Here is a 26,273-nt window from a genome sequence, read left to right as displayed (position 1 = left end):
TCATAAATAGGTTTTTGTGGCCATCTTGGCGGCCATTTTTCACGTCATATTGGATTTGTGTGTACTATATTAAACTTAAACAATGTCTGATGATCAGTTTGTGTTCTTTGCCCCTTGAAACTTAGGTATACACACCAAATTCATCAAATTTGATTTAATAGTTACATAGCTGTGATCATATATAGGTCTTGGTGGCCATCTTGGCGGCCATTTTGAAAAAACACATTTCCGGTGGTCCGATTGTGTTAAAGTTTTGATATGTTTTAAAGGACCTTCTACCTTACCAGGATCAATTAAAATACCATTTTGTAGCAATGCTTTGGGAGCCAAAGTGTATATTGACCCTACTATCAATCAGAATAAAATATTTGTCTACTCTTATCAGGTAATCATGTTTTTGTTGTATTTTTCACATTTTCCTGTATGCCTTGCGGCCATATTGGAAGTTATTTTACCGGTTTCCATAGCAACATGACTGCCAAATCTATTCATGTTATTAGAGGAAAGTTATATAAGTTCACTTTGAAATATGATCTGGTTAAATATTTTCAACTTAATTCAAAACAAACAGAAAGATACATGGAATGAACTGTTTTTGTAATTATTTTTTACCTTTGAACTTACATATGACCTCGTCCTGACCTTCAGTGACAACCTTCATGCATTATTTTCTCGAGTATTCAAGACATGAACAATATTCACAAGCAATTTAATTGTATCAAATGTACATGAAAAAATATGACTATCTTCTTATCATTACCCAATATTAAAATATATTTGCCGCCATCTTGGATTTTTCAGCTCGCCACGATTTATGCCAATTTGTGCCGGTGGTCTGATAAACTTCAAGGTATCCCGATCATTTTGGTATATGACATGGCTTGTTGCAACATGGTGTCCAGGTCCCTGTTTCTAAAAGTCCTGAATGTCACCCTACTATTGCAACAATGTATTGAATTGTATGATTACGAAATGAATAAAAACGTTTAATCTAAACGCATGCTGCATTTGTTTTGTGTTAAGTTTTCACTAACATTCAAGTAAAACTGGTGAATAAAAATAATGGCAATTGCATCCAGCCATGTTGAAAAGGTGCTGAAAAACCGTTGTATTCCTTGTAAATCGGTACACATAATGTATTGGCCGTAACATAATGCCTCTGAATAGTTATTATACCGGATTGCAGTTTATAATACTATAAATTATGAGACAGAAACTAAATAGTAACGGTATAATCGGTTTATTGATCAATAACCGAATATCGCAGTTTTAGATACGTTAACCTCAAAGCATGAGATCTAACTTGCAGCTGTTCGGTGATCGCTCTACCCAAAAATGAACAATATCGTTAATTTATAATTGAGTCGCGTTCTGAGAAAAATGGACATAATGCTTGTTCCTAAAGTGTCATCCAAGATTAACCTGTGCAGTCCGCACTGGCTAATCAGGGACGGCACTTTCCGCTTTTATGACATTTTTCGTTTAAATGAAGTCTCTTCTTAGCATAAATCCAATTAAGGCGGAAAGTGTCGTCCCTGATAAGCTTGTGCGGACTGCACAGGCTAATCTGGGACGAAACTTTACGCTCATGCATTATGCCCAGTTTTATCAGAACACGAGTCAACTTATGTAAAACTGGTGCTAAATTCAACTTTAAACACCTTTGAAACTGTGATATACACAGTGTGTAAATCAGTATCTTATATCTAAGTATCATGCTTACTCATCCTTACTATCCGTTCTCCATTTTAAACCTTGGATCGTTTTCCATTTTAAACCTTGGATTTTCTTCTCAACGCGAATGAGTATCGGTCACAATATCAAAGTCGGCCAGTTTAGCGATGGCCACTACCGGGTGTTTATTGTTAGCAATTGCATTTTTTACTTACACATCTAACAGCGTGTGCGATGGTAAACCTAATATCGTAGTGTTAATTGCGGATGATCTCGGGTACGGAGATATCGGATGCTATGGTAACACGAGCTTGTCTACGCCTGCACTGGATGGCCTGGCACGTGACGGCGCCCGCCTGACGCACCACCTGTCCACCGCCAGTGTGTGCACCCCGAGCAGGGCGGCGCTGCTCACCGGAAGACACCAGATGCGCTCAGGTAGTCGGTCTGGTCATTTAACTTTTTTTCAGCTTTTGTTTTCGAATAACCCGCTCCAAGTGCAAAGTATTAATGAAAAACATACAGAATTAATTTACAAAGTAAGCGTAAATAGAAACTTGCTTTATGCACGCGGATGATTATTATACATAAACATGTTACCCAGTTTCACTATTTTAAAGGGATGGCTCCTATTAGCAACATTCGTGTGAACTTCTGGCTGGCTGCGCGCGCCGGACTTCCGGCCTCGGAAATCACGTTTGCTGAACTCACCAAACAGGCTGGCTATACGAATGCACTCATCGGTAACGTCGATTTCAATCATGTAATCTTTGAACAACCGAAAAATGACATTACCCCCGATAGTGTACATTATAATTATGATCGTTGAGCCTTATATATCAGTTGATATTATTTTGGCTTGACATTTCATTTAAATTAACCCCGTGTATTTAAACACAAGAATTGTAAATGTGTTCTTTATAGTCTTTACAAAATAATATGTTATCTCCTATTTTGCTTTGTACTACTATACACCGGTTCTTATGAAAACTTGCTGTAACGATTAAAACAGTTCATGAAAATTTCGAGAGACTGTTGCAAACATAATTATATATTCGAGTAGTTATGGATGTGTTAATTGGAAGAGTTTATTGTGAATGTTTTGTATAAAAAAGCCATATTTCGCAATTGAAATCTCCCTACCACTTAGGCAAATGGCACATGGGGATAAGCCGTGACAGCTTCGGAGATCACCTACACCATCCCCTGAACCAGGGCTTCGATCATTTCTACGGCCTCATCGGGACGAACTTCGACGACTTTGCTGACGATGGGCACAAGATCGTACTCAAGCAGACCCCGTATTTCAATTATCAGTGGTTATCAACGTGGATGATCATTGCCATGTGTGCATACTGCTTATACAGGACTAAACATATCAACGGTATATTGTTTAGTATTGTCGTAATCATGGCGACCATAGTCTGCGGCTACCCTTGCTTCGTTTTTAACAATCTCTTACTTCTCAACAGCATGATTCACCGGAACTTCAAAGTCGTGGAACAGCCGATTCGTCACGTGGGACTTAGCAAGCGTCTCGTTCACGAAGGGCTGCAGTTCATGAAGAATGCAACTGTATCCGGAAAGCCGTTTCTTCTTGTGATGTCATTCGTGCACGTCCACACGGCAATCAAGGTGTCACGTGAATTCGAGGGCTCGTCTTCCCACGGTGTATATGGGGACGCTGTACAGGAACTCGACTGGTCAGTTGGTCAGATACTAGATCAGCTGGACGTGACTGGTCAGCGTAATAACACCCTCGTGTATTTTGTGTCTGATCATGGGGGACACGTGGAACTCGGGTCGCTTGGTGGCTATAATGGAGTTTTTAAAGGTATGCACATTACTTAAATTGTCCGCGTCGAATTAAAAGTTTAATTTATACTGCGATCTTAAAAAAGCGAAAGTTTGCTCACCCCTTTTAAATGGTCTTGTATATTTTTTAAGGTGGCAAAACTCATGGCGCACCAGAAGGAGCTATCCGCGTGCCGGGTCTGTTCCGCTGGCCGGGGATAGTCCCGGCAGGTCGGGTGCTAGATCAGCCGGTCTCCATGATGGACTTGTTTCCCACCATTGCCCGGGTCGCCGGCGTTCCTCTGCCGGCGGACCGGCTAATCGACGGCGTGGACATCTTACCTCTGCTGCAGGGCCACACAGAGGCCGCGCCACACGAGTTTATGTTTCATTACTGTGGCAACAAGTTACACGCAACGAGATACATACCTAACACTGGTACACCATTTTTTATTTCGAAGGGATGGTATTGAATGTAATGTTAAATTTTGTTTTTGTGGAGTTTCGTAAACATTTCAAAATACAAGTTTGTCTTAACATGTTTATTTTTCGTTTGCTAGGAAAGCACGTGTGGAAGTGGGTGACACACCTTCCCAGGTACAAGCCGGGCTCACATGCCTGTCGATTTGGCTGCACATGCGGAGACGCAGTGGAGCTCCCCATGCCCCATCTGTATGACGTCACAACGGACCCCGCGGAGAGCGCCCCTGTCCCACCAGACAAGCCCATATACGAACACATCCGGCGACTTGTGTCGGCAGCAGTGAACGAGCACAGGGACTCGCTGGCTCCCGTGGAGAGCCAGTTCTCGGCCCGCAATGTACTGTGGCGCTACTCACTACAGGACTGCTGCCAGGGAGTCTTTCCCTTCAACTGTTCGTGTTTAGACACGGTATTTCCTGAGAGTTTCTATGCGTGACAGCGCTACCGGCAAATGACTACGGCAGTCAAAGTTTTTGGGACATAACGTCTCTGCAACAATTGCGTCATTTAAGTGCTGTTTATTAAATCGCTGAGGACTCTGTGTAAACGCCTCAAACGAGATAACTTGGAAGACCGTTCTGAAGAAGCGAAGAAACTAAGCTTACTAGAAAACATGCAGATCTCATACTATGTGTTATCTTTTATAATATAAGAATACGTTAAGTAAATAATAGTCCGCTATTCAACAAATATAGTCATATTGATCGCATCTCCATTATGAATTGTCTAATTGCATATACTGTGTATTTACTTCTTACATTTATTATTATTTTGTGATTCACTCATTTTCCTTCTATCGTGGATTGTAAGATATATCTCTGTTTATTGTGAAAACGAAAGCCTATTAGTCGATAAATATTGCCCTTAAATATACATGTGAAACAATAATACCTAAATAGGAAAGACTATATTGAAGATAACCACATTACACTTGTGTTGAATATACTCAGCTCACCATGTTTGCGGTCTTTATTGTAACGAATTTTTATTTATTATGAGATGGCAGTGATACACGTGAGATTCCGAAAACAACATCACGTTTCACAAGATTTATTTTATATAATAAATAGAAGATCAAACATATGAATGATAAATGATGAACGCAAAGTCCGGGAATATGAATTTACCATTGAAGCTGAATCGAGGAGAGTAGTTCGTAAATGAAATGTGGTGTCTATGAAAAGACTGGCAACTTCGCAGAATGTGTTGTACAGTTAATACAGTAAACGGTCATATTATATATGTGTGTCCGATGTCACTATAGCTTGTTGCTGCTCATGTACGGACCCACGTGACCTTGCACATGAGGATCCGTGTCTGGCGGCGCCTCCTGTGCCTCCTCCCGGGGCCAGTGTAACCCCACACACAGCTGGTACACCGCCGCCCCCAACAGAGCGCCGATGTGGGGTCCAATGACGGGGATCCAGAAGTAGTTGTAGTCGCGATACCTATGCAGTCACATACAATAGGTTTCGATCAAGTTATCTTTTATGCGATAATGGTTTTTGACAGCGATATTTTGTTTTAGGTGGTTCTTATAGATTTATTGAACAAGGTGACCGCCCGAAATTCCTGAGCCTGATATTTCGAAGGCCCGATATTGCGAATGTCCGATATAAAGTTTATTTTAAGCGAATTTTGAATTAGCTTAATGACATTTTTGTTAGCGAAAGTGACTTTTTTGGACTAACTAGATCGAAATGTTAAATGCAACATTGATGACCTACCGGTATCTACTCTCAATATATGCATCTGGATACACTACAAAGTAGTTGGTCTTTTGGGATCACAATGTCAATCTTTTTGTATGTATGTGTGTGCGTCTGTCACTAGACACCAACTCGTCTGAAGAAATTATTCTAGACGTTCAAACTTTATAAAGGCATATAGTGTTCCTCATGATACGAATCTGTACAATCTGTACATATGGGATTTTGTAGCTCGACTTTTCAAAGAAATGCAAGCTGTTTCACTCACCCGGCGTTGGTGTCCAAACTAGGCTATTTTCTTCGGTAAGCGAGTTTCTATGGTATGGCTTGTTGAATTTCAGTCTTACTTAAAAAATGTTCTAGTATTCGTGCATTGAAATTTCACAAAAGTGTTAAACTCTTGTTTGAAATTTATCAATATTAGGGGCCATTTTCACTTCTAAATTCACAAATGCACTATATAGGCAGGTTGAAGTTTTTCGGTAAGCTTGTTTCACATAAATGACTGGAGTGATTTCATAAAAACGTGCAACATGTATTCAAATTAAACCAAAGGCAAAGTTTGGTAACTTAAGTTACCAAAATCATGTTTTCAAAATTACAGTTGTTCTAAAACTGATTCATTTTAAATACATTATACAGGTAGGTTAACGTTTTTAATTTAACTAGTTTCACAGTAGTGGATTGGAGAATTTCATAAAAACATCAAACATTTTAAACCCCCATATTGTGGTTATCGAGGTGACGTAACGTTACATTTGATGCGTCAATGTGACGTCACTTCCGTATGTAACTTTAGTCAATAAACAAACAGAAAATGCGCAAACTATCAAATCGCTGAATCAGCAAATCACCAATTAAACATCGCTTAAGTTGAAACGAAATTTGTAGAATATAACGTGTTCTTAACGAGTACATCTTTTGCCTAGTTCATTTAAAGTATAGTTGGGTCGTCTAGCTCAGTTGGTATTTAGCTGGACCACATATTAGGAGATTGCGGTTTTAATGATCGACCCATCCACATAACTTTAATGAGGATTTATCTTAAATTATTTCCTCGGCCACTATCGCCATACCACTGTTTAGGTAGTACCAAATGTTAGTTAACGGAATTACTAGTAGTACGCGCATTTACTTGTTAACCAGCTTTCCAAGGGCAATATAATATGGAAGTAATTTAACAAAAAAGCCATGATAAAAACTCAATATTGCTGAATATAAAGAAAACATTAAAAAAAAAAACAATTACCGTCGAAAATCAAACAGTCAGTTCGGTCGGCGTTTGACAATTAATAATGCACGCTGCATTTAAAACTAACGTGCTAAATAAGGAAAACAAGCTGTTCAAAGGAAAATATGTGTATACCGGATTCAAATTAATTGACTTGTATAAATACACATTGCGATAAGCATGTGCAAGGGTGCATTTGTAAGAAAGCATTTGCACGATTGTTAACACACAAATCTAATAAAGAATTAACACGTTGATAACAGTACCTTTGTTGTGACAAGCAGCAGTTAATCGACACCATTGCAATGTTTGACTCCCGAAAATTTAACTTGAGATCGGTGGGGGTGGGGCTATAGGGCACTCGTAATTCTTAACCCTCGTGCAGTTAATCTATTGAGACTTTGGTCTGCTTTTGGTCTGTAAACCAATTTACACAAATTACTTCCCGTTGAAATTAAGTGTTTAGAGAACAAAGAGAAACGCGTGGCATTTAGAGTATTTTCAGTAATCACAAAGACTATTAAGGCCGTTTTGAATACTGAGGCCAAGTTTGGTAACTCTAGTGTAATTTGTCATTATTAAGTGCCGTTTTACACTATTCACAAATAAACTTTATAGAAAGGTTAATCAAACGTATATTTTTAAGCAAAATGTATATACATGTATAGTTAACTTGCATCAAGACCTCTATACCCCATTGGGATTGGGTATGGGATGATATTGAGGTCAATCTCACTATTACTTAAAATAGTAAAAATTGATTCCTTTTAGTTTTGTAAAGAAACGTCAAAAACCAATACCTCCCATCAAGCTCTATCTTTGGATTATTATGTGGTGGATGGAGTCCAGGTCGTGGTTAGATAATATACAAAAATCTCAATTACTCAAGAAAACAGCGAGTATCTTTCATGAAACTATACATTCAAATACCATATTTCCAGACATCGCTATGGCTGCATGGGGCATGCATGAGGTCAAAGTCACTTTTACTTGAAATAGAAAAATCAAATCAAATATAATCCGATACATATATTAATTACGTTCAGGGATTACATATGGGGTGGTGTGATCTAGGTCAATGTCACTATTAAGTATAGAATATTAAGTATAGAATATTAAGTATAGAATATTAAGTATAGAAAAATGATATCGGCTTATCTCGAAAACGAATTTAGATGTTGAGATGTAAGAATAATACATTTTATAACAACTTAATGTTATGTGCCTATAGGGAACATTGGGCCAAGGTCAATATTATGTGAATATGCGGCGTCGAGTATTGATCATGACTGCTACACCCTCTTGTGTGATGCCGATTTATCTAAGATCGCCCTAGTTATCATCATTGGTTTAACATATAATAAAAGCATTTAATATGTAGTTCAGTTCCGCCTGCTGAAACATTACACCATAATATAAAATGAGGTCAGCCGAAAAAGTGAAATAACATGATACATTATTCGTATGTTTTCATATGGCAAAACGTACCCGGTGGGCATAAGCGTAGTAGTCGCTGCATTTTTTTAAAGCAATTTACACAAATATATGTAAATACACAACACGTCCTGGTGTTCACATTTAATATGAGAGTTCCAATGTATACAAACCCATCAGTCTTGCATGTCCAAATTTTACAATACGTCGCACACCGCGTTGATTTTAGATGCATGCTGTTTGAACTTGATAAAATTTTAGCTTTTGGGACAAAACACGTTTTACAAAGATCTATCAATAAACAGCTAAGAGATCTTTGAATTTTATGATATGATTTTGTTGGGTGTCGTGCTAATTTATATCTTAAATATATGTGTCTACTACAAGAATGAGTACTTGCGATTTAATTTAATAAAAAACTCATATATATTTAATCCGTATAATGCTTATGACATATGCTCATGTACTACATAAAAGCAGAGTTTGTCTATATATGTGCACATTGTGTGGCACATTTAACTTATGAATCATCGTTGATAACCATACAAAAACATGGCATAATCCATTGCATTGAAATTAACGATTTTCTGACTATCGGGCCTTTGGACTATCGGGCATTCGAAATATCGGGCATTCGGAATATCGAGTATTGGGAATATCGGGCATTTTGGATATCGGGCATTCGGATTATCGGGTCTTTGGACTATGGGACTATCGGGCATTCGTTATATCGGACATTCGGATTATAGCTTTCGGAATATCCGGCATTCGAAATACCGGAATTTCGGACTGACGAGTATTCAGAATAATGGCTAGGCACAGGTTATTCATTATTAGAACGTAGGAAACATTATTTATGTTCAACTTAAAAAATGTAACCACATTGGCGTAAGCATGTTTTTACTATGTTAAGCTCTGACGCCACACATGAATAACTGGCATATGATTTTCAAATACTCATATATATATAAACAGCTTAGAATATGTTACTTACGAAAACGTTTCCGTGCCCCACCCGCCTATCAGTGAGAATATCCTCGGGCCCAGGTCGCGGGCGGGGTTGATTGCGTATCCGCAGTTGAGACCAAATGTCATCCCTATGACGACGACGAGGAGGCCGACGCTGATGGCGGAGACGGCCTTGGACGGCTGGGCGTTGTGTGGGTCCGAGATAGCGAGGATACACAGCATGAGCATCGCCGTACCCCACACCTGAAACAGTCAGCCATAACACTACCGATAGTACCTGATATCTCACCTCTTACAAAAATGACCTAATCCGATTGGCTTAGAGCGGTCACGTTAACATGGTGTATTTTCCATACACTCCGAGTAATCGAGTAGTCTATTGGGATATGATCGTTACACAGTTAGTAACTGATGGTGTATGGGATAAACACCCTCAGTACATTCATACCACACTCGAGCTTCGCTTACTAACAATGTTACTAATAATGTTCTAAGCAGTGTCTAGAATATATGTACGTGATCTCCTAGATTGTTTATGGGAGATATGCACCTCAACTTCGAGACATATCCGGGAGGAAGATACCTGATTTCTTAAGACCGTTTTCGGAAGGTACGTATGTGATAATAAACATGAAAATTCTAAGAAGGTTCGTACCCGATTTAATAAACAGTTCCTGAAAAGTACGCGCCCGACCTCCAAATCAGTGCATCTACCTGATCTCCTAGGCAGTTCCATGACGAGACGTACGTCTGAGGGTAGGTAGCCCAGAGGCCGGCGGTAGCAAGGTCGCCGCTCACTGCTCTGTGACCGCTGTCATAGTTATTCAGGGCGTCTGCAATGATAAATGCATCGCACTGGTCAAAATCGTAGAACTGGTAAAATAAAACGCTTCAGCGATTATTGTTCGCAAACATATGTAGGCAACGTAAGTAATTTTGCAAGCGTTAATGCAGCTGATTTAAAAGGAGTCATGAGCAGTTGTTAAACGTTGTTGTAAAAAAAAATCATTGGACCAAAAAATGCTTCAAGGTTATTCCAGGTTACATATTGAATATGCATGTTACTTTATTTTCCCCTTTCAACTGCTTGTGTCGATTGACTCGATTGTCATAATGTTGATGAACTTATTAAATGTTTGACGTGAAGCTTATTTCAGACTTTTGCTCTGAAATAAATACTTAACAATTGTTTAAAGTACACAGGCTAAACAAAACACGGATATTGAGACATACTCATATACAAAAGAAAAGGTCTAACGTGAACAAATTACACCCATAATTACTGTATCGTTGGTTATAAATTATTGACATGTTAGATAACAACTACATGTACAGTGTTTGAAATAGCGGTTTATCTGACAATCGTTTTTTGCGTGTTAATTGAATACAATTTATAAAAAATTGTAAATTGATAAACGTGTATGAAAGTGAAAATAATTTTACCATAGTATACCAGGTACACGCACGCGGCTGCCGCGAATGCGCCAACGTACTGTGCCAGCCAGTAGACGAGCACTTTGCGCCAGGGGAAGCGCCCGAGGAAGGCCAGGGTAAGGGTGATCGAGGGGTTAAGGTGCGCCCCGGACACGCCCCCCGCCACGAACACGCCCATGATGACACCGATACCCCAGGACCAGTGGATGGAGAGGGCCGAGCCAAGGTCGCCCTGGCTGAGGACCTTCTGGGCTACCGAGCCATCTCCAAACGACTGCATAAGGGATTTAAAATGTTCGATAAAAATGGGCTCAATGTATGTGCGGAATGTGTCATCACATATTAGCATGTGCAGTCCGCACAAGCTAATCAATGACGACACTTTCCCCTTAACTGAATTTTCGCTTAGATGAAATATCATTGACAGGAAGAATTCAATAAAAGCGGAAGGTGTCGTCCCTGATCAGAATATTCGGAGTACACTGTCTAATCTGGGACGACACTTTACGCACATGCATTAAGCCCCGTTTTCTTAGAAGGCTGCTCAGATGGGACTGACTTGCGGGATTCACCTTCACACCCTTGCGTCCATGACTTGCGGGATTCACCTTCACACCCTTGCGTCCATTGGGACTGACTTGCGGGATTCACCTTCACACCCTTGCGTCCATTGACTTGCGGGATTCACCTTCACACCCTTGCGTCCATTTACACCTTCACACCCTTGCGTCCATTTACACCTTCACACCCTTGCGTCCATTTACACCTTCACACCCTTGCGTCCATTTAAGCTTTTTAGCTGGACCATTCACAAATTATGCATATAAACATTTAAATTCGAGCCTTTTTCACCCGACCATCGACGTTGCCGGGGGGGGGCCTAATGCTCGGGTTAAGGCGTGCGTGCAACATCCAAAACAGTTCCTCTCAACAAAAGGCATTTGTGGCGGTCCATAGATTAATGCATGTGTAGCTGTGTTTTTTTATCGTCAGTGGTATAGACGGCAGACGTGTATAAGATACTCAACGGTGCAGTCCACCTCTTCAGTGTTGTTTTCATACGTAATAAATAACCGTTTGCAATTAAGTATATAGGCGCATTGTTGTACTGTGTGTTTTTGGTTTTTGTTGCGTCAGTGATGTAGACAGCACACATACATGACACTTAACGGTGCAGTCGACTTTTGGAGTGTTATTGTTGTAATACGTTATGAAAAAACGTTTTTAATGAAGTTGATTTGCGCATTGTTTTAACGTGCAGTCACAATGCATTTTATTGCTCGCTTAAGGTTTTATGACTGTTCAATTGTATAGATTTGTTTTATTATATCGAAAAGAAATATGTTCGCTATTTTGTTCTTTTTGTCGACATCATGTCAAAACAAAATAAACCATGATGGAATTTGAGCTTTCATGAAGAACTCAAGATAAACCTTCATGAAAAAGGGAATATTGGTAACAAAGAGATAACAAAGATTCTTTTACAAATATTAATATGTATATGCATACAAATACTAGCAGTTCTTGTTATAGTTCAAATTAATTACCTTTTATAGTCGATCATCGATATTTAAAACATCGTTAAACCGAATCCCTAGTTATTTCGAAGTATTTTTTCGGTCCCGATTACATATTTTATTAGGGATGTATAGTTTAATCGAACTCCGATATTTCGAATTATCGCTATTTCGAACCTACTCATTCGTCCCATGCGCGAATCTTCAAGCTCGAAGTAAATTTACAAAGCTTATGTTCCTTACAATAGTTGTTCTCGACTCATCATCGCACAAGTGTGTTTATTCATTTAAGCTTGACAGTGAATAGCTTTTATCCGCTTAATCAGTGCAAATCGATACTTAACGGTGTATGGAACGCAAACAAAATAAATAAAAAAAATAATTATACAACCCAAAATTTTTTTTTTTTTTTTAATAGAGATTTTAGTTGCCCAATCACATAATATAGAGAGGTCACTTACACGTTTATAATTGTGTTTGTATGGCTATAATTTTATAAGAAAGCGAATGTTTTGTTTCGATTAATCGTCATTTTGTATCTTTTATCTCGGTCCCGTCCACTTCGAAATATTGAGGTTTGTTTACATTTTTATTTAACGTATATTGCTATCAATATTGTTTACTAGAATACATATGCATGATTGTAACCAAAAAAGCAACATGTGTCTGATTTCGACATAATAAAATATGTATGAAACACTATTTACAAGCACTCATTGATCCGTAAATAAGATTTTTTTTAAACGGGTCTGCCGTTTCATAAAACCCATTCATCATGCTCGTGCCATCATAATGGCGTTGGAACAGTACGATACAATACTTTAAGCTGTTTTCATTTCGGCATTTATCAGAAATCGCGTACAATGTTAAACTTAGTTATTAAGCTGTTAAGTGCATACCAGCATTACGAATGTCCCCAGGAATTCGGCTAGGGCCTCTCTGGCCAAACTGTTGTTTATTCGAAACCTCTCAGACCAGTGTGGCATCCTTCAATAAAGTACGTTAACACTTTTATCCGCACTTTCAGTGTTTACTTAATGTTCACTCAGGTCTCTCCGTTGCTGTACGTCTCACGTGCATTCCACGACGGAGGCGACTTATATCCGCTAGTCTTATCAGTAACTATAAGCTACATATCAATAACTCTCAAAGAATAAGTTAATGAAGTGTTGTACATGGAATAAAAACATCCCTTTCACACAGCTCGAATTCTTGCTGATATCGTTCACATAATTTACGATTTCCTGATATCGTTACTCTAGTTTATCCCGTTCGTTTCAGTAGATGTGATAAACGACGCATAAATAAGATGACCTGATTACAGGTTCACCCACATTGTTTAATAAACCTTAATTACAATTAATACTGAGTAGGGCTTTTTAATATTTCACAGGCTATCGGTAGTGTAAAGGATGTACAGTGATCGCTCGTCATGCAAGTTATATGTGCTTTAATAAAAATGCAATTTTGAAACACGCATTCAAAAACAACGCTTCGATTTATTATGTTAATGTATATTTTATAAACCTAGGCAACTGTGGCGTCTACTAGATTATATTCTCTAACGTCGGAAAGTGGGGCAGCCGATGGGCTAATCAGTAGCCGTGTAGAATATAAACAGTCTGCACACGCACGGGTCGCTGTCGGTGTAATGGGGGGAATGTAAGTGGATCAAATCATGAGAAATTCTGATAAAAGAGATCTGCTTTGTTTATTAATGCCATTGCTAATAAGCAGATACTCGTTTGATGTTTGTAATGTATTGGACATTCTGTATTAGGAACCAGGTATTTGCATGTGTGTATGTACTTGAACGTTTATGAGGTAATTTAGGCTAAATATTATGTGTTGACTTGGAGTGTGTCTAGCACTCCTACCTAATTACCTTACTAGACTCACGAACGTTGGGGCGAATTTTGAACTATGGCTGCATATTTCAGCTATGTTTATTTGTTTCTAAACGGTTTTCTTTTTTGGGTGTTGTGTTGTTGGGGGAAGCTAGACTACCCGAATGAAACCACCACTGTCCGGCATGGTCACCACCAACCAAACAAACATGCTTCCGTAACGTGGAGTTAACCCGCGTCGCCTAATGGAGAACATCGTGTAACAACTACTGCGCTAACCGAACAGACAACTGGAAACTATGCGGCAATCGGTCATGTATTTATGAAGATTGTGATTATGTTTTTATCACAATACACACGGCTCGAACATGCATCTCCATAGTATAATAGTCACAAATAAATAACAACAAAACATCTGCAGGATTCCAGATGATACTGAGCACGAGTGACGTATTACGAATTTTTGACAGACCCAACATTGTCATGCACAAGAATGTATTTCAGTTAATCAGATACTAATTCATAATTTAAGCTGTAACCCAGTCGGAAAAAATAGCCGACCATAATACGGATTGAACCCTGGACTTCCCGGTTCCAAATCAGGCCGAAACTCTAACGCGTCGCTATAAAAAAACCTCATATATAGCAAGGCAGTAAAAGTTCTCCCTATGTTGAACCCTGCTTCACTTACACCCTCCTATTATGAAATTTTCACACAGTTCCTACTGCAAATACATCTGTGGGACTACGCGTGAACCACAACCATAAGTTGTTTTTTTACGTTGGGCTCCAATGTAACCCAGCCAGAAAACCCCAACCACAATGCGGATTAAACCCTCCCGGTTCCAAATCAGACAGACACTCTACCGCGTCGCTATAATGCTAGCTCAAATAGCAAGGCAGTAGAATAAGTTCTCCTTGTACCGAACCCTACATCGCCATTATATATTTTAATCCCTGTATTTAAACATAACATCATAGAAATGTTATGTTATACTCGAATAGATTAGATGTAAAGGTTGTTCTAAATTCTGATAAAGCGTCTCACACGTTACAATGTTGTATGTAAAATGTATTCATTAAATCCCAGACAATGTAATGTGCTGTAAACAATAATTGTGGCTCGAATCTCAAACAGGTTGCGTTTTGAAATGTCCACCAAGCAGATTACAATCGTTAAATCTATACATTGCCTTTTTGACGAGCGAAGGCATTAAAGCTATAATCGGCAGGGAAGATGCTCTTCGGCAAAACTTCCATTAAGTCAAAACTGACTGGCCTTTAACTTAAAGGGGTGACACTATGTTAAAATCAGTTATAAACAATCTTTGTGACAGACAGATATAAGTTTGACTAACATACTGACCAAGTAAGGTATACAAGAAGCATCATATATATAAAGATTCACTGCATAAATATAATTTATAAGATAATTGTATTTTAAGAATAATAAAATATTTTCACCTTTTTAAAATTGTGTTACAGGAATAAAGATATACATACTTGATGGCAGGATTTAAGGTCAGCTGCGGAATAGCCGATACCCAACATCTCAAATATATTTTGTTTTATTGTCATGTCGCGAACATGTCTACAATGAACGTCGTCATTTTGGCATCCGCAATATATTGTGATGTGAAGAATGATGAAGAATACATTAAATCTATTCATAAATGCTATTAAAATCAACATGCTTTTTTATAATGATTGTGCTTCATTGAATCCGTCGTCTCAATACTTTTTTTAAAAGTTGAAGACTACCGGTAAATAGAAATCATTGCAATAAGCATGTTTAAGCGGCAGTTATACCCCCACCGAGGTTCTCCGGACCTTGTAGTTGTGACTTAGAATTTTTGACAGCAAGTTTGACTCATGACCTCAAGACGTCATCTGCATGGTATTATGTTTCTATAAGTGTATTTGAGATACAAAGCAGATACAAATGCGATGAAAATTGTAATATTTACCATTAAGAGTGACATTGTCTTTGAAAAATCATGTTTGACTTATGCATTCTCTACACATCGTATCGTGAGCATTGTAGCCAAGTTTCAGACGGGTATATGATATACATGTATGCAGCAGACACGTAAATGGTTACAAATATGTTTTTTTACGAATGGCATTGATCTTTAATCGACATGACTAACTCGTGACTTCTGCACATATTCAATAACCTAAACATTGTGGCCAAGTTTCATGAAAATCTTGTAAAAGGGTAAAGGGGATATGGCGCGTAAACGACAACTGCCTGCGGTCACTTACCCGGAATACAGCAAGAGCACTACGATATATTGTCAGGAAATCTTTTGAAATTGAAAGCTTCATTTTAATTCGGGTGTCTTTAATGTATACAATAATGATATTTAGAAACTGGACATACATTTTAGATATATAGACATGGAGGCGAAAGATTAGAGGCCCACCGCCAGGACGAAAAGGTTCTACATTTGTTCGGTGTGCTATACGGTCTTGCCTTCCTACCAACCCAACTCGTTAACAAAGACATGGCGCCTCTTAGGACGCCCGCCTCAGAAACTCTAATACCCGGCGTCGACTTCTTTTACCGGCACTTACCGCACGGTGACGTCTGGGGGAAGGATGCGATTCCACGACGATTCTCACCGCCTGTGTGTAATATTAAAGGGATCTTTCACGGTTTGGTAAATTGACAAAATTGAAAAAAGTTGTTTCAGATTCGCAAATTTTCGTTTTAGTTATGATATTTGTGAGGAAACAGTATTACTGAACATTTACCATAGTCCAATATAGCCATTATATGTATCTTTTGACGATTTGAAAACCTAAAAATTATAAAGCGTTGCAACGCGAAACGATTGAATAATTTGGAGAGTTCGGTTGCTGTCGTTTAAATTTACGAAACTACGAAGATTGCTTATATAGGGTATAAAATACTTATCCTGTGTATACCTGGCGGAATAGTCGAGAGGGCCAACGCGTTTTTACTTCAGACTAACTCCAGGACTCCGGGGGTCACTGGTTCGATTTCTGGTACCGGCTACTGTTTTTCCTTTTTTTTTAAATTAAATTCTTGATTTTTTACTGGAGCTTTTAAGATCCAATGTTTACATTTATCAATATAAAGCATTTAATGACAAACTTCAAAATATGCCAAAATCTGTGAAAAGGCCCCTTTTACACGTTTGTGAATCTTGGAACTGCGGATTTCGACTAATTGTATGGCATCAGTGAAATAGACAAGTCACTTTGAATTCAAAAAAGAAAAGAAAAACAGAGTTATGCGCCCTCTGAAATATATATATTTACATTTAACAACGTTGACAGTTTATTCAACTTAAAAAAAAAATATTCACCTTTCGAAAACGCCGCTTACGCTCGAGTGATTGTATAAGCTATCAATTTCATCAAAGTCGACCAAAACAATACATAATGATTTCAAAAGACAATATTCTCCACTGTTAGCTTTGTAGGTTGGATAATTTGTGACAGATAATATGACTTGATTTTAAACATTTTTTTTCATAAACTATATTAAGTAATCAACAATTGTGCAGACCACTTGAACAACACAACTGAAACAAAGATAAGGACTGAAACCATTTTCGAACTCTGGCAAGATGTAATTAAACCATTATTCTAACAAAGTTATATGACAAAAAAATGTGGCTGGACCAGAATAATTGTCCAGCTTGGTCGAGAGACCAATAGAACAAATAAATGCGATAAGCAAGTTTTTGCAAATATGTGACTTTTAGTGTTCACATGGTTTAACACAAGCAATGCAGCGAAAACTATTCCGCAGCCTGGTGGCCATGTTTTTAGCGGACTTAAACCCCCATGTTCTGAGCAGATTTCAAGAGCATTGGTGTCTGGTACAATAGGAAACTAAAAGAAAAAAGACCAAACCATATATGCTATAAAATATACAACCAATAGAAGAGGAAAGTCTACAGACAAACCCACTGCAGGGCTGCACAGCTTTACATACAGTTACTCAGAAGATAACCCTTGAGTATGTATAACGTAATAAAGAAGATTAATAAATGTGAAAACAATAACAATGAGGTTAAGTAGAAAGCGATATATTGATCACAGGAAGCGCCTCTGTCATAAACCATTGACAAGAGTGCCACATCTTTACAAAAAATAAAAAATATCCTTGTACACTATGTGTATAAATCTTTTTAAGTTATGTACAAATAATTAAATAAATAAATAAATATGTGTAATAATTAAATATTTTTTTATGATATTTTTATGATACATTTCTGTATAGCTTTTGATTACTTTTGTGTTGAACGTGTTTACTAAACTAAAACAAAGTATATTAACAAATAAGTACTTCAGTATATGTTTTAATATGAACTTCATAGGCTATTCTTTTATTAAATTATCAAATGTATTATTTTTATTTTCATGACAAAGATGATTTGTATTTTTGAAACATATTTTCCTGTTTGTTTGGTTTTAATTTCATAATTCAATTTTCATGAAGATTAGGCAATAAATTCATAATCATATTAAATTGAACAAACTGGTTCATAGAAAAAAAAACTACACAATAGAAATAGATGAATTAACAACCGTTAAGAAAAATAAACACAACTTGGACTAATGCAGACCAACATGTGAAAAAGCCTGCATGGCCTATTGTTCAAAATTGCATGTAAAAAAACAAGACTTTGCAATGAACAGATATTAATTTTAAAGAACATATTAAGCTATCATGGTATTGCACATACATTTATATTCGCGGTAAACGTTATAATTTTATCATGCCATACATTTCAGAAAAAACATATTTCAGTGCTTTACAGCATAAATAATAAAACTCCATACTGAAGAAACCTCAAAGTTTTTTATTGGCGTCGCACTGAAGTGCGGCGACTAGTATGTAATACGTTTTTTTTTGCTTATTAGAGGAAAAGTTATTTTACGGATCAATGTATATATTTTTGTTGTCAGAATATCTTGCATAGTGGTGATTTTTTGGTGTAAATTAGTGTAAATAAGTACTGCATTTGTGCCTATTACATTTACTATAACATTTATTGCCAATAATGCAAAGCTAATTCTTTTAATTAATAACTGATCACAGGGACTGGGCAATAATAAAAGATTACAGGGACTGGGTAAATACGCGAACCGGTGAAACTTTCTAGTTTTGTATAAAAACAAAACTTCTTTGTTCTACTATCCTAGCAACCTCCTAGTTACTACTAAAGGCGCTATAGAGCGCGAAGCGCTACACGTATTATTAATTGTAATAATGAGTCTTGATAAAGGAAGGAGCCGCTTATCAATGAGGAGCATCATCACAGCACCCCAGTCTCATTACTATCAAGTCCTCCTACAGGTTTTTTTTAAGAACCACATATAGAAGGCCGCAGGCCTGACCCGTATCTTGCCAGTGGTATGGACCCTTTGGTATGGACCATTAACCCCGCTCACTATCCAGCGTTTAAACTTCCGGGTTTACATTTAAACCGACTATTAATAGCTTATTAATATCTTAGTTAGAAGGTGATTTTTCAAGCGGTTCCGTAGTGTAGTGGTTACACGCTCGCTTCACATGTGAGAGGCCCAAGGTTCGAGCCCCAGTAAAATCAAATTAATTTATTTGTGTTCTATGTTAACTTTTTGTTTTGATGTAGACATTTTAGTTTAAATAAATATGCTGTTTTATTGTCACCATTTTTTGTTTTTATTATGCCCATGAAATATATGTGTGAGAGGGTGGGGGGGGTCGTAAACACATTAAAACTTTTACAGTGTTTTCATAGCAATGAGTACTCAAACCCTATCGTAAATGAGCAACGTAAGAATAAGTTCAGAATCATCTCCCATTGAAGTTGAGAAAAATATGAAATTACGCTTACAAGATGAAGCAGATTTTTTAAAACCTACACAGTTCTGTTCCATTAATGAAAACTGCACACGGATGCCAATAAAAAAGGAAACCAATGTAAATAAAATGAACTATGAAATATTTGAGGGCTACAACACAAAATCATAGATAATTGTTATTTGGGGGTTGTAACACAACATAATAGATAGTGGTTATTTGGGGGTTATAACACAAAATCATAGATAATGGTTATACCAGTATCTTTTTCTATTTTGTTTAAAATAATCGGCCAATATATTAATATTTACAGTAGAAAAAAAATCGTTCCATGTAACTTCATTGAGTGCCTTTTACACTGAAGTTCCCGACGCCCTTTGATGCTTTATATCAATACTTATCTTGTAAAATATATAAATGACAATTTAATACTGCTCATATTTAGGCTTAATGCTGTAACATTTTAAAGATAATGAGCAGTCTATGATAATGTGCGATGAATTGATAGATTAAAGAGTTAACTGCCTAAAGACCATAGATATAGTTGTATGAATGCAGAAGACATTTTACATGTGCTCATTTTATTATTTTGATAAAAGTTGAACAATGCAGATAAAAGGATATATGCAGTGTGTGTACTCAATAATCATAATTGATTGGATCTATTTTTGAATCCTTTACACATTTACATTATCATAGAATTATTATTATGGCTGGATTGCTAAAATATTGAAAATGCACTTTTAATAACAATGTAAATTATTGTTTTGAAGGTGTAAAAAGCATATTATTTTATTTTCACATGTTTTGAATAAGTTATTATGTACATGGAAATTGGTTTACATGGTTACAGTTCAACTAAAACATTGAGAAACATTGTTACTATCACTAATTACAATAGAAAAAAAGTAGATGAAAACTTTTGAATACATGGGTGCATGTTTTGGGACGTATTTTGCAGAGTCATCAAAGTTTTTAAAATTTGGTAATTGTAAGATATCTGATACAAATGTTCCTTAAACCAAGTAAGTGCAAATTAACACAAGAGTTCATATCAATTAAGACACTTTGACTTTGAATCTACAAAATGTATGGATGAATTGTTTTTTTCTTATATCAAATATTGATACCCTATGATACCGCAAGAATGGAAACTATCAATAGCACACATTTATCGTTTGTCTGTGTTCATGTTTCTGATCTTCTTAATAATGAGACATGTTTCTCTCATCCAAACAATGCCATTGTTCTTCCTGCTTTGGCCGATTGTAATTCTTTGTTTCTAGGGGCTATGCCAGTATCCAAATAAGTCTTAAAATATTTCAGCAACTTCGTCTACACTCCATTTTTGTCTATTGGTGATTTTGACCACACGCTTCCTCTTCTAAGGCGGGGTTTCTACTTCGCTGTCATCTGAAGACAATTCGTTTTCCCTGAAAATTGCAACTTATTCCCTTAACCAAAACAAGCCTCACAAAAACGTCCATCTAGAGTCTCATAAACTTGTCAACATGGAAAACGGCCTCACTAAGATTGTACATAATGGAGTCACATTAAACTTCCATTTGAAAAAGGTCAGAAAAAAGTCTCATAAAAATGTTAATCTGGAGTCAAAAAAGTCTCTCAGAATTTTCCATCTGGAGTCACCTTTATCTGTCCATTAAGAAGTCTTAAACCTTGCCTAAACAGGTTGTCTATCTAGAGTCAACATAACCTGTCCATTTAAGCGTCTCTTAAAACTTGCCTAAACAGGTAGTTCATCTGGAGTCACCAAGCTTAACCTGTCCATTAAGAAGTTTCTTAAAACTTGCCTTAACAGGTTGTCCATCAGGAGTCACCTTATCCTGTCCATTAATAAGTCTCTTAAACCTTGCCTAAACAGGCTGTCCATCTGGAGTCACCTAAACCTGTCCATTAAGAAGTCACTTAAAACTTGCCTAAACAGGCTGTTCATCTGGAGTCACCATAATCTGTACATTTAGAAGTCTCTTAAACTTTGCCTTAACAGGTTGTCCGCCTTGAGTCACCTTAACATGTCCATTTAGATATCTCTTAAACCTTGCCTACGTAGGTTGTCCATCTGGAATCACCTTAACCTGCCCACTGAGAAGACTCTTAAACCGTGTCTTAATAGGTTGTCCATCCGGAGTCACCTTTACCTGTCCATTTAGAAGTTCACCTTGAGTCACCTTAACCTGTCAACTTAGAATATAAAGTATAAAGAAGTGAAACTTCAGCTACTGGAGTAGTATTGAATTATTATTATAAACAATTAGTAGGTCCTTTATTAGAAGTCTTTTAAACTTTGCCTTAACAAGTATCATAAAACTGTCCATCAAGAGTTACATTTATCAGTTCTTTTGGAGGTCGTGTAAACCTGATCCCAAACAATAATCTCACAAAATGGTTTTCTAGGGGTCATATGTAGTAAGCACAACATTGTCCATATGTGGAGTCATAGTAACCTGTATATATGGATTGATTGATCGTGTTGAAAAATTTCATAAAGCCGAGCATAAGGTGGATGCCAATGCGACAAATGTCTTAACGGGAGTTTCACCATTTAAAAACTAATTGGGGCAATATCTAGAGGGTAGCATTATTTTTAAATGTTCTATTAATAATAAGCTTTTTACCAATTGATGCATCAGAAGCGAAATCAGCTGACCCTGTCTCAACATCACTGCAACCGTTGTATTATATAGGTGTTTCGATGTCATCACAGTTCACTGCACCAAACTCTGCGACTTCATCAGGCTATTGGTTCATATTTTGATGCTCAGCAGCTAGCAGTTCTGAGTAAGAGAACATAAGATTTTCTTATATACGGTTATGTAAAACTGATAAACTCAGGGGTCGTGGTTTAAACAAACTTGGTAAGGTTCTTTAGTTAATGCTAAAAACCAACTTGAGAGATTTGTAATTATTATCTATACAAGTTTTTGTAGACCTGATAAGCCCAAAACTGCAAATAATTTCATAGCCAACATCAAGGTTTTTGCCACAGACAACCCATCGAACATTGTACAAGAGGGCCTGAAAGGCCCAAAGTCGCTCACCTGAGATACAAAGGAACTGACCAGCTTATTGCAGCCCTAAGCTATCATAAAAACAAATGTTCTGAACAAGTTTCGTAAAGAGTTAAATATAAATTTGACTTGTAGAGTGCTTATAAGGTTTTACTTTAGCCATATTAGGATAATTCCCACCGCTGGCAGCCATGTTTTTCAACAGACAGGAACTATTTTTGAACTTATCCAAGATATCATTATAACAAATGTTCTGACCAAGTGTTATGAAGACTTGACAATAAATGTGACTTGTAGAGTGTTAACAAGTTTTTACTATAGCCATGTAAGGAAAAATGCCCCGCCCCCTAGCGGTCATGTTTTTCAAACAACCGGAACCATTTGCGAACTCGTCCAAGATATCATTTGGACAAATCTTCTGACCAAGTTTCATAAAAATCAGACAACAATTGTGGCTTCTAGAGTGTTAACAAGGTTTAACTATCGTAAGATATAGCCCGCTTAGCCATATAATAAAAAATGCCCCGCCCCATTGCGGCCATGTTTTTCAAGCAACCCGAACCCTTTCGAACTCGTTCAAGATATCATTAGAACAAAATGTTCCACCCAAGTTTCATGAAGATTGGATTATTATGTGAATAAGAGTGTTAACAAGTTTTTTATATAGCCATATAAAGAAAAATGCCCCGCCCCCTCGGGGCAATGTTTTTCAACCAACCAAAACCATTTTCGAACTCGTCCAAGATATCATTAAAACAAATCTTCTGATACAATTTCATGAATATATGACAATAAATGTGGCCCTAGAGTGTTAACAAGGTTTTGGGGTTTTACTATAGCCATATAAGTTTTGAAAGACATAATACTTATTTCTTTCCAGTTTAATTCATTCTATTTGAACATATTTTGCCATTTGACTCGGCCTTGAATTTTCTTAATCAGTATCCCCGGAACTATTAAAGTTTGAATAAAGAAATAATAATGTTTAAAACAAACTCAGATATCTGATTGTCAATAAAAGTGTGTACCTGGTCCATATATATCTTTAAAAGTTTCGCTACTTAAAATTTATAATTATCTTCGAATACTTACATTCAATCAGGGACCTATACATGTTATTTTATAAGTCCCTGATTCAATAATGATAACATTTTGTTTTAAGCAAAGGCATAACCAGAGGCGGTATTCATGTGATATTTAAGATGGCGACGCCATACCCGAGACAAGTATGTTTCGCCGTTTTATACCCTCTTACACTTGCAGTATTTCTTTTAATGCCGCTCAATTTCCAGCCATATCAGCATGAAAGTTACTAGCGGTTATTTCGTATTAATATTCTTTAAGACTTTACCAGGTGTTGTATTATTAGAACATTACAATAACCACGTGATCAACCACGTGTTAAGGGTTCTCGCTTAATCAAATTTCAATTGGGCCAAATATGACTCCGGTCAATTTCAAAATTGATACAGGTGAGTGTAATAAAATCCCTCACGATACATTTCGCAATCGTAAGCTGAGCAGCCCATTGGAACCCCCGACAGTAAATTCACTTCATACTCAGGTGACCTCATTAAGGTTATAGGCAAAGTACGTCTCCCTTGCTCCCACTTATCAGACAAAGAAGACGCATTATTCTATGTAGTTGCAAACAAAGCCCCTCCACTGCTTGGCCTCAAATCATCACTTGATCTAAAATTGATCAAATTGACGTACGCAGTAGAAAACTCCCAAAAAGAGCAGACGCCTCTAACCAAGGACACTGTGATGTCCGAATTCAAAACGCTATTCAGCGGTGTAGGGGAAATCCCTGGTTATGCCAAGTTGCATTTGAAAAGAAAATGCAGTCCCCGTCGTGAACCCCCCGCGCAAAGTACCAGAAGCCTTAAAATCGAGGTTTAAGGCTGAGCTTGATCGAATGGTTTCCGATGGAATCATCACAATGGTCACCGAACCAACGGCATGGGTAAACAGTACAGTTCTTAGAGAGAAACCTAAGACAGGCAAACTGAGAGTATGCATAGACCCAAAAGCTTTGGATGACGCTATATGCCGACCCCATTAACCAATGCCGACGTTAGAAGACGTTACGAATGACTTATCAGGAGCTACGCACTTTAGCATCCTTGATATCACACATGCCTATTGGAGCGTGAAACTTGACCACGAGTCTTCCCTACTGACGTGTTTTTCGACACCGTTTGGAAGGTACCGTTACCCAGAAATGCAATGAAATTTCACCAGGAGTCCATTGTATTGTCGACGACATTCTTATTAGTGGCAGGTCAAGGGTGGAGCATGATCAAAACTTGCACAACGCGCTCAAACTAGCTCAAAAAAGGGTGTCCGTTTTAACTCGGACAAACGTATTTTAGGTGCGACTGAAGTGCCATTCTTTGGTCATGTCGTTTCCAGTCAAGGTCTGAAACCCGACAGTAGCAAACAAAACGCAATTGCGGATCTAAAAGCCCCCCCCCCCCCAAACTCGAGCCGAGTTAGAGACTTTTCTAGGCATGGTCAACTACCTGGCAAAATTCGCGTCAAATCTCGCAGAGATTACAGCCCCCCTTAGGAGCCTTTTGCAAAAGGAGGTAGAATTCCTCTGGGATGACCCTCAATCGCGCGCTTTCGAAAAAGTCAAGGCCGTGATTACAAATGCACCAGTTCTAGGTTACTGTGACCCCAAGGAACCCCTTGTGCTTGAATGCGACGCCTCTCAAAACGGGTTAGGTTGCTCCCTGTGGCAGAAAGGTAGGCCAATTGAGTATGTTTCAAAAAGCTTGACCGCAAGTGAGAAGCTGTATGCAAACATTGAACGGGAACTACTTCCAATTGTGTTTGGTTGCAAGCGATTCCACCAACTGACGTACGGACGACACGTGACTGTTCATAGTGATCATAAACCGATTTCATCAATCATAAAAAAGCCTCTATCGGCAGCGCCACCTAGGCTTCAGAGACTACTTCTGTCATTAAAGAAATACGGCATAACTGTGGAGCACGTGCGTGGTAAAGACATACCCTTCTCAGACTATTTGTCAAGACACTCAGTAAATGACACGTACCCAACTCTTATTGACGGATTGGACACACACGTGCATTCGGTCAGAAAGCAACTGCTGGTGACTGACAGACGTTTAGAAATTATCAGACAGGCAATTCGTGACGACAGTCAGATGCAAATTCTAAAGCAGACGATACTTGATGGCTGGCCAGAATCTCTGTCAAAATGTAACCCCGTGGTTAAGGAATTCTTCAATCATTGTGATGAGCTTTCTTATGAGGATGACCTAATTTTCAGAGGTCAAACACTCCTTATCCCGAG

At 37.7% G+C, this 26,273-nt stretch overlaps 2 protein-coding genes across 2 annotated transcripts; one reads left to right on the top strand and one right to left on the bottom strand.

Annotated features, from left to right (window-relative positions):
• The first annotated feature begins 1,767 nt into the window (after window positions 1–1,767).
• On the top strand, window positions 1,768–4,910 carry LOC127878083 (arylsulfatase D-like). Its single transcript, XM_052424499.1, has 5 exons — window positions 1,768–2,112; window positions 2,295–2,417; window positions 2,825–3,508; window positions 3,622–3,906; window positions 4,029–4,910. Exons 1-5 carry the CDS (start codon window positions 1,842–1,844, stop codon window positions 4,385–4,387), a joined length of 1,722 nt encoding a protein of 573 aa, XP_052280459.1. The 5' UTR covers window positions 1,768–1,841; the 3' UTR covers window positions 4,388–4,910.
• Window positions 4,911–4,985: 75 nt separating this feature from the next.
• Window positions 4,986–13,657, bottom strand: LOC127878084 (aquaporin-10-like). The gene is made up of 5 exons (XM_052424500.1): window positions 13,145–13,657; window positions 10,738–11,002; window positions 10,009–10,127; window positions 9,320–9,537; window positions 4,986–5,399 (listed from the first exon to the last, which is right to left on the bottom strand). Exons 1-5 carry the CDS (start codon window positions 13,229–13,231, stop codon window positions 5,210–5,212), a joined length of 879 nt encoding a protein of 292 aa, XP_052280460.1. The 5' UTR covers window positions 13,232–13,657; the 3' UTR covers window positions 4,986–5,209.
• Between the last annotated feature and the right edge of the window lie 12,616 nt (window positions 13,658–26,273).

The sequence above is a fragment of the Dreissena polymorpha genome, chromosome 4, assembly GCF_020536995.1.
Source record: "Dreissena polymorpha isolate Duluth1 chromosome 4, UMN_Dpol_1.0, whole genome shotgun sequence".
NCBI lineage: Eukaryota > Metazoa > Mollusca > Bivalvia > Myida > Dreissenidae > Dreissena > Dreissena polymorpha.
Note: the sequence above shows the minus strand (reverse complement) of the source record. Positions and strands in the feature narration are given on the sequence as shown.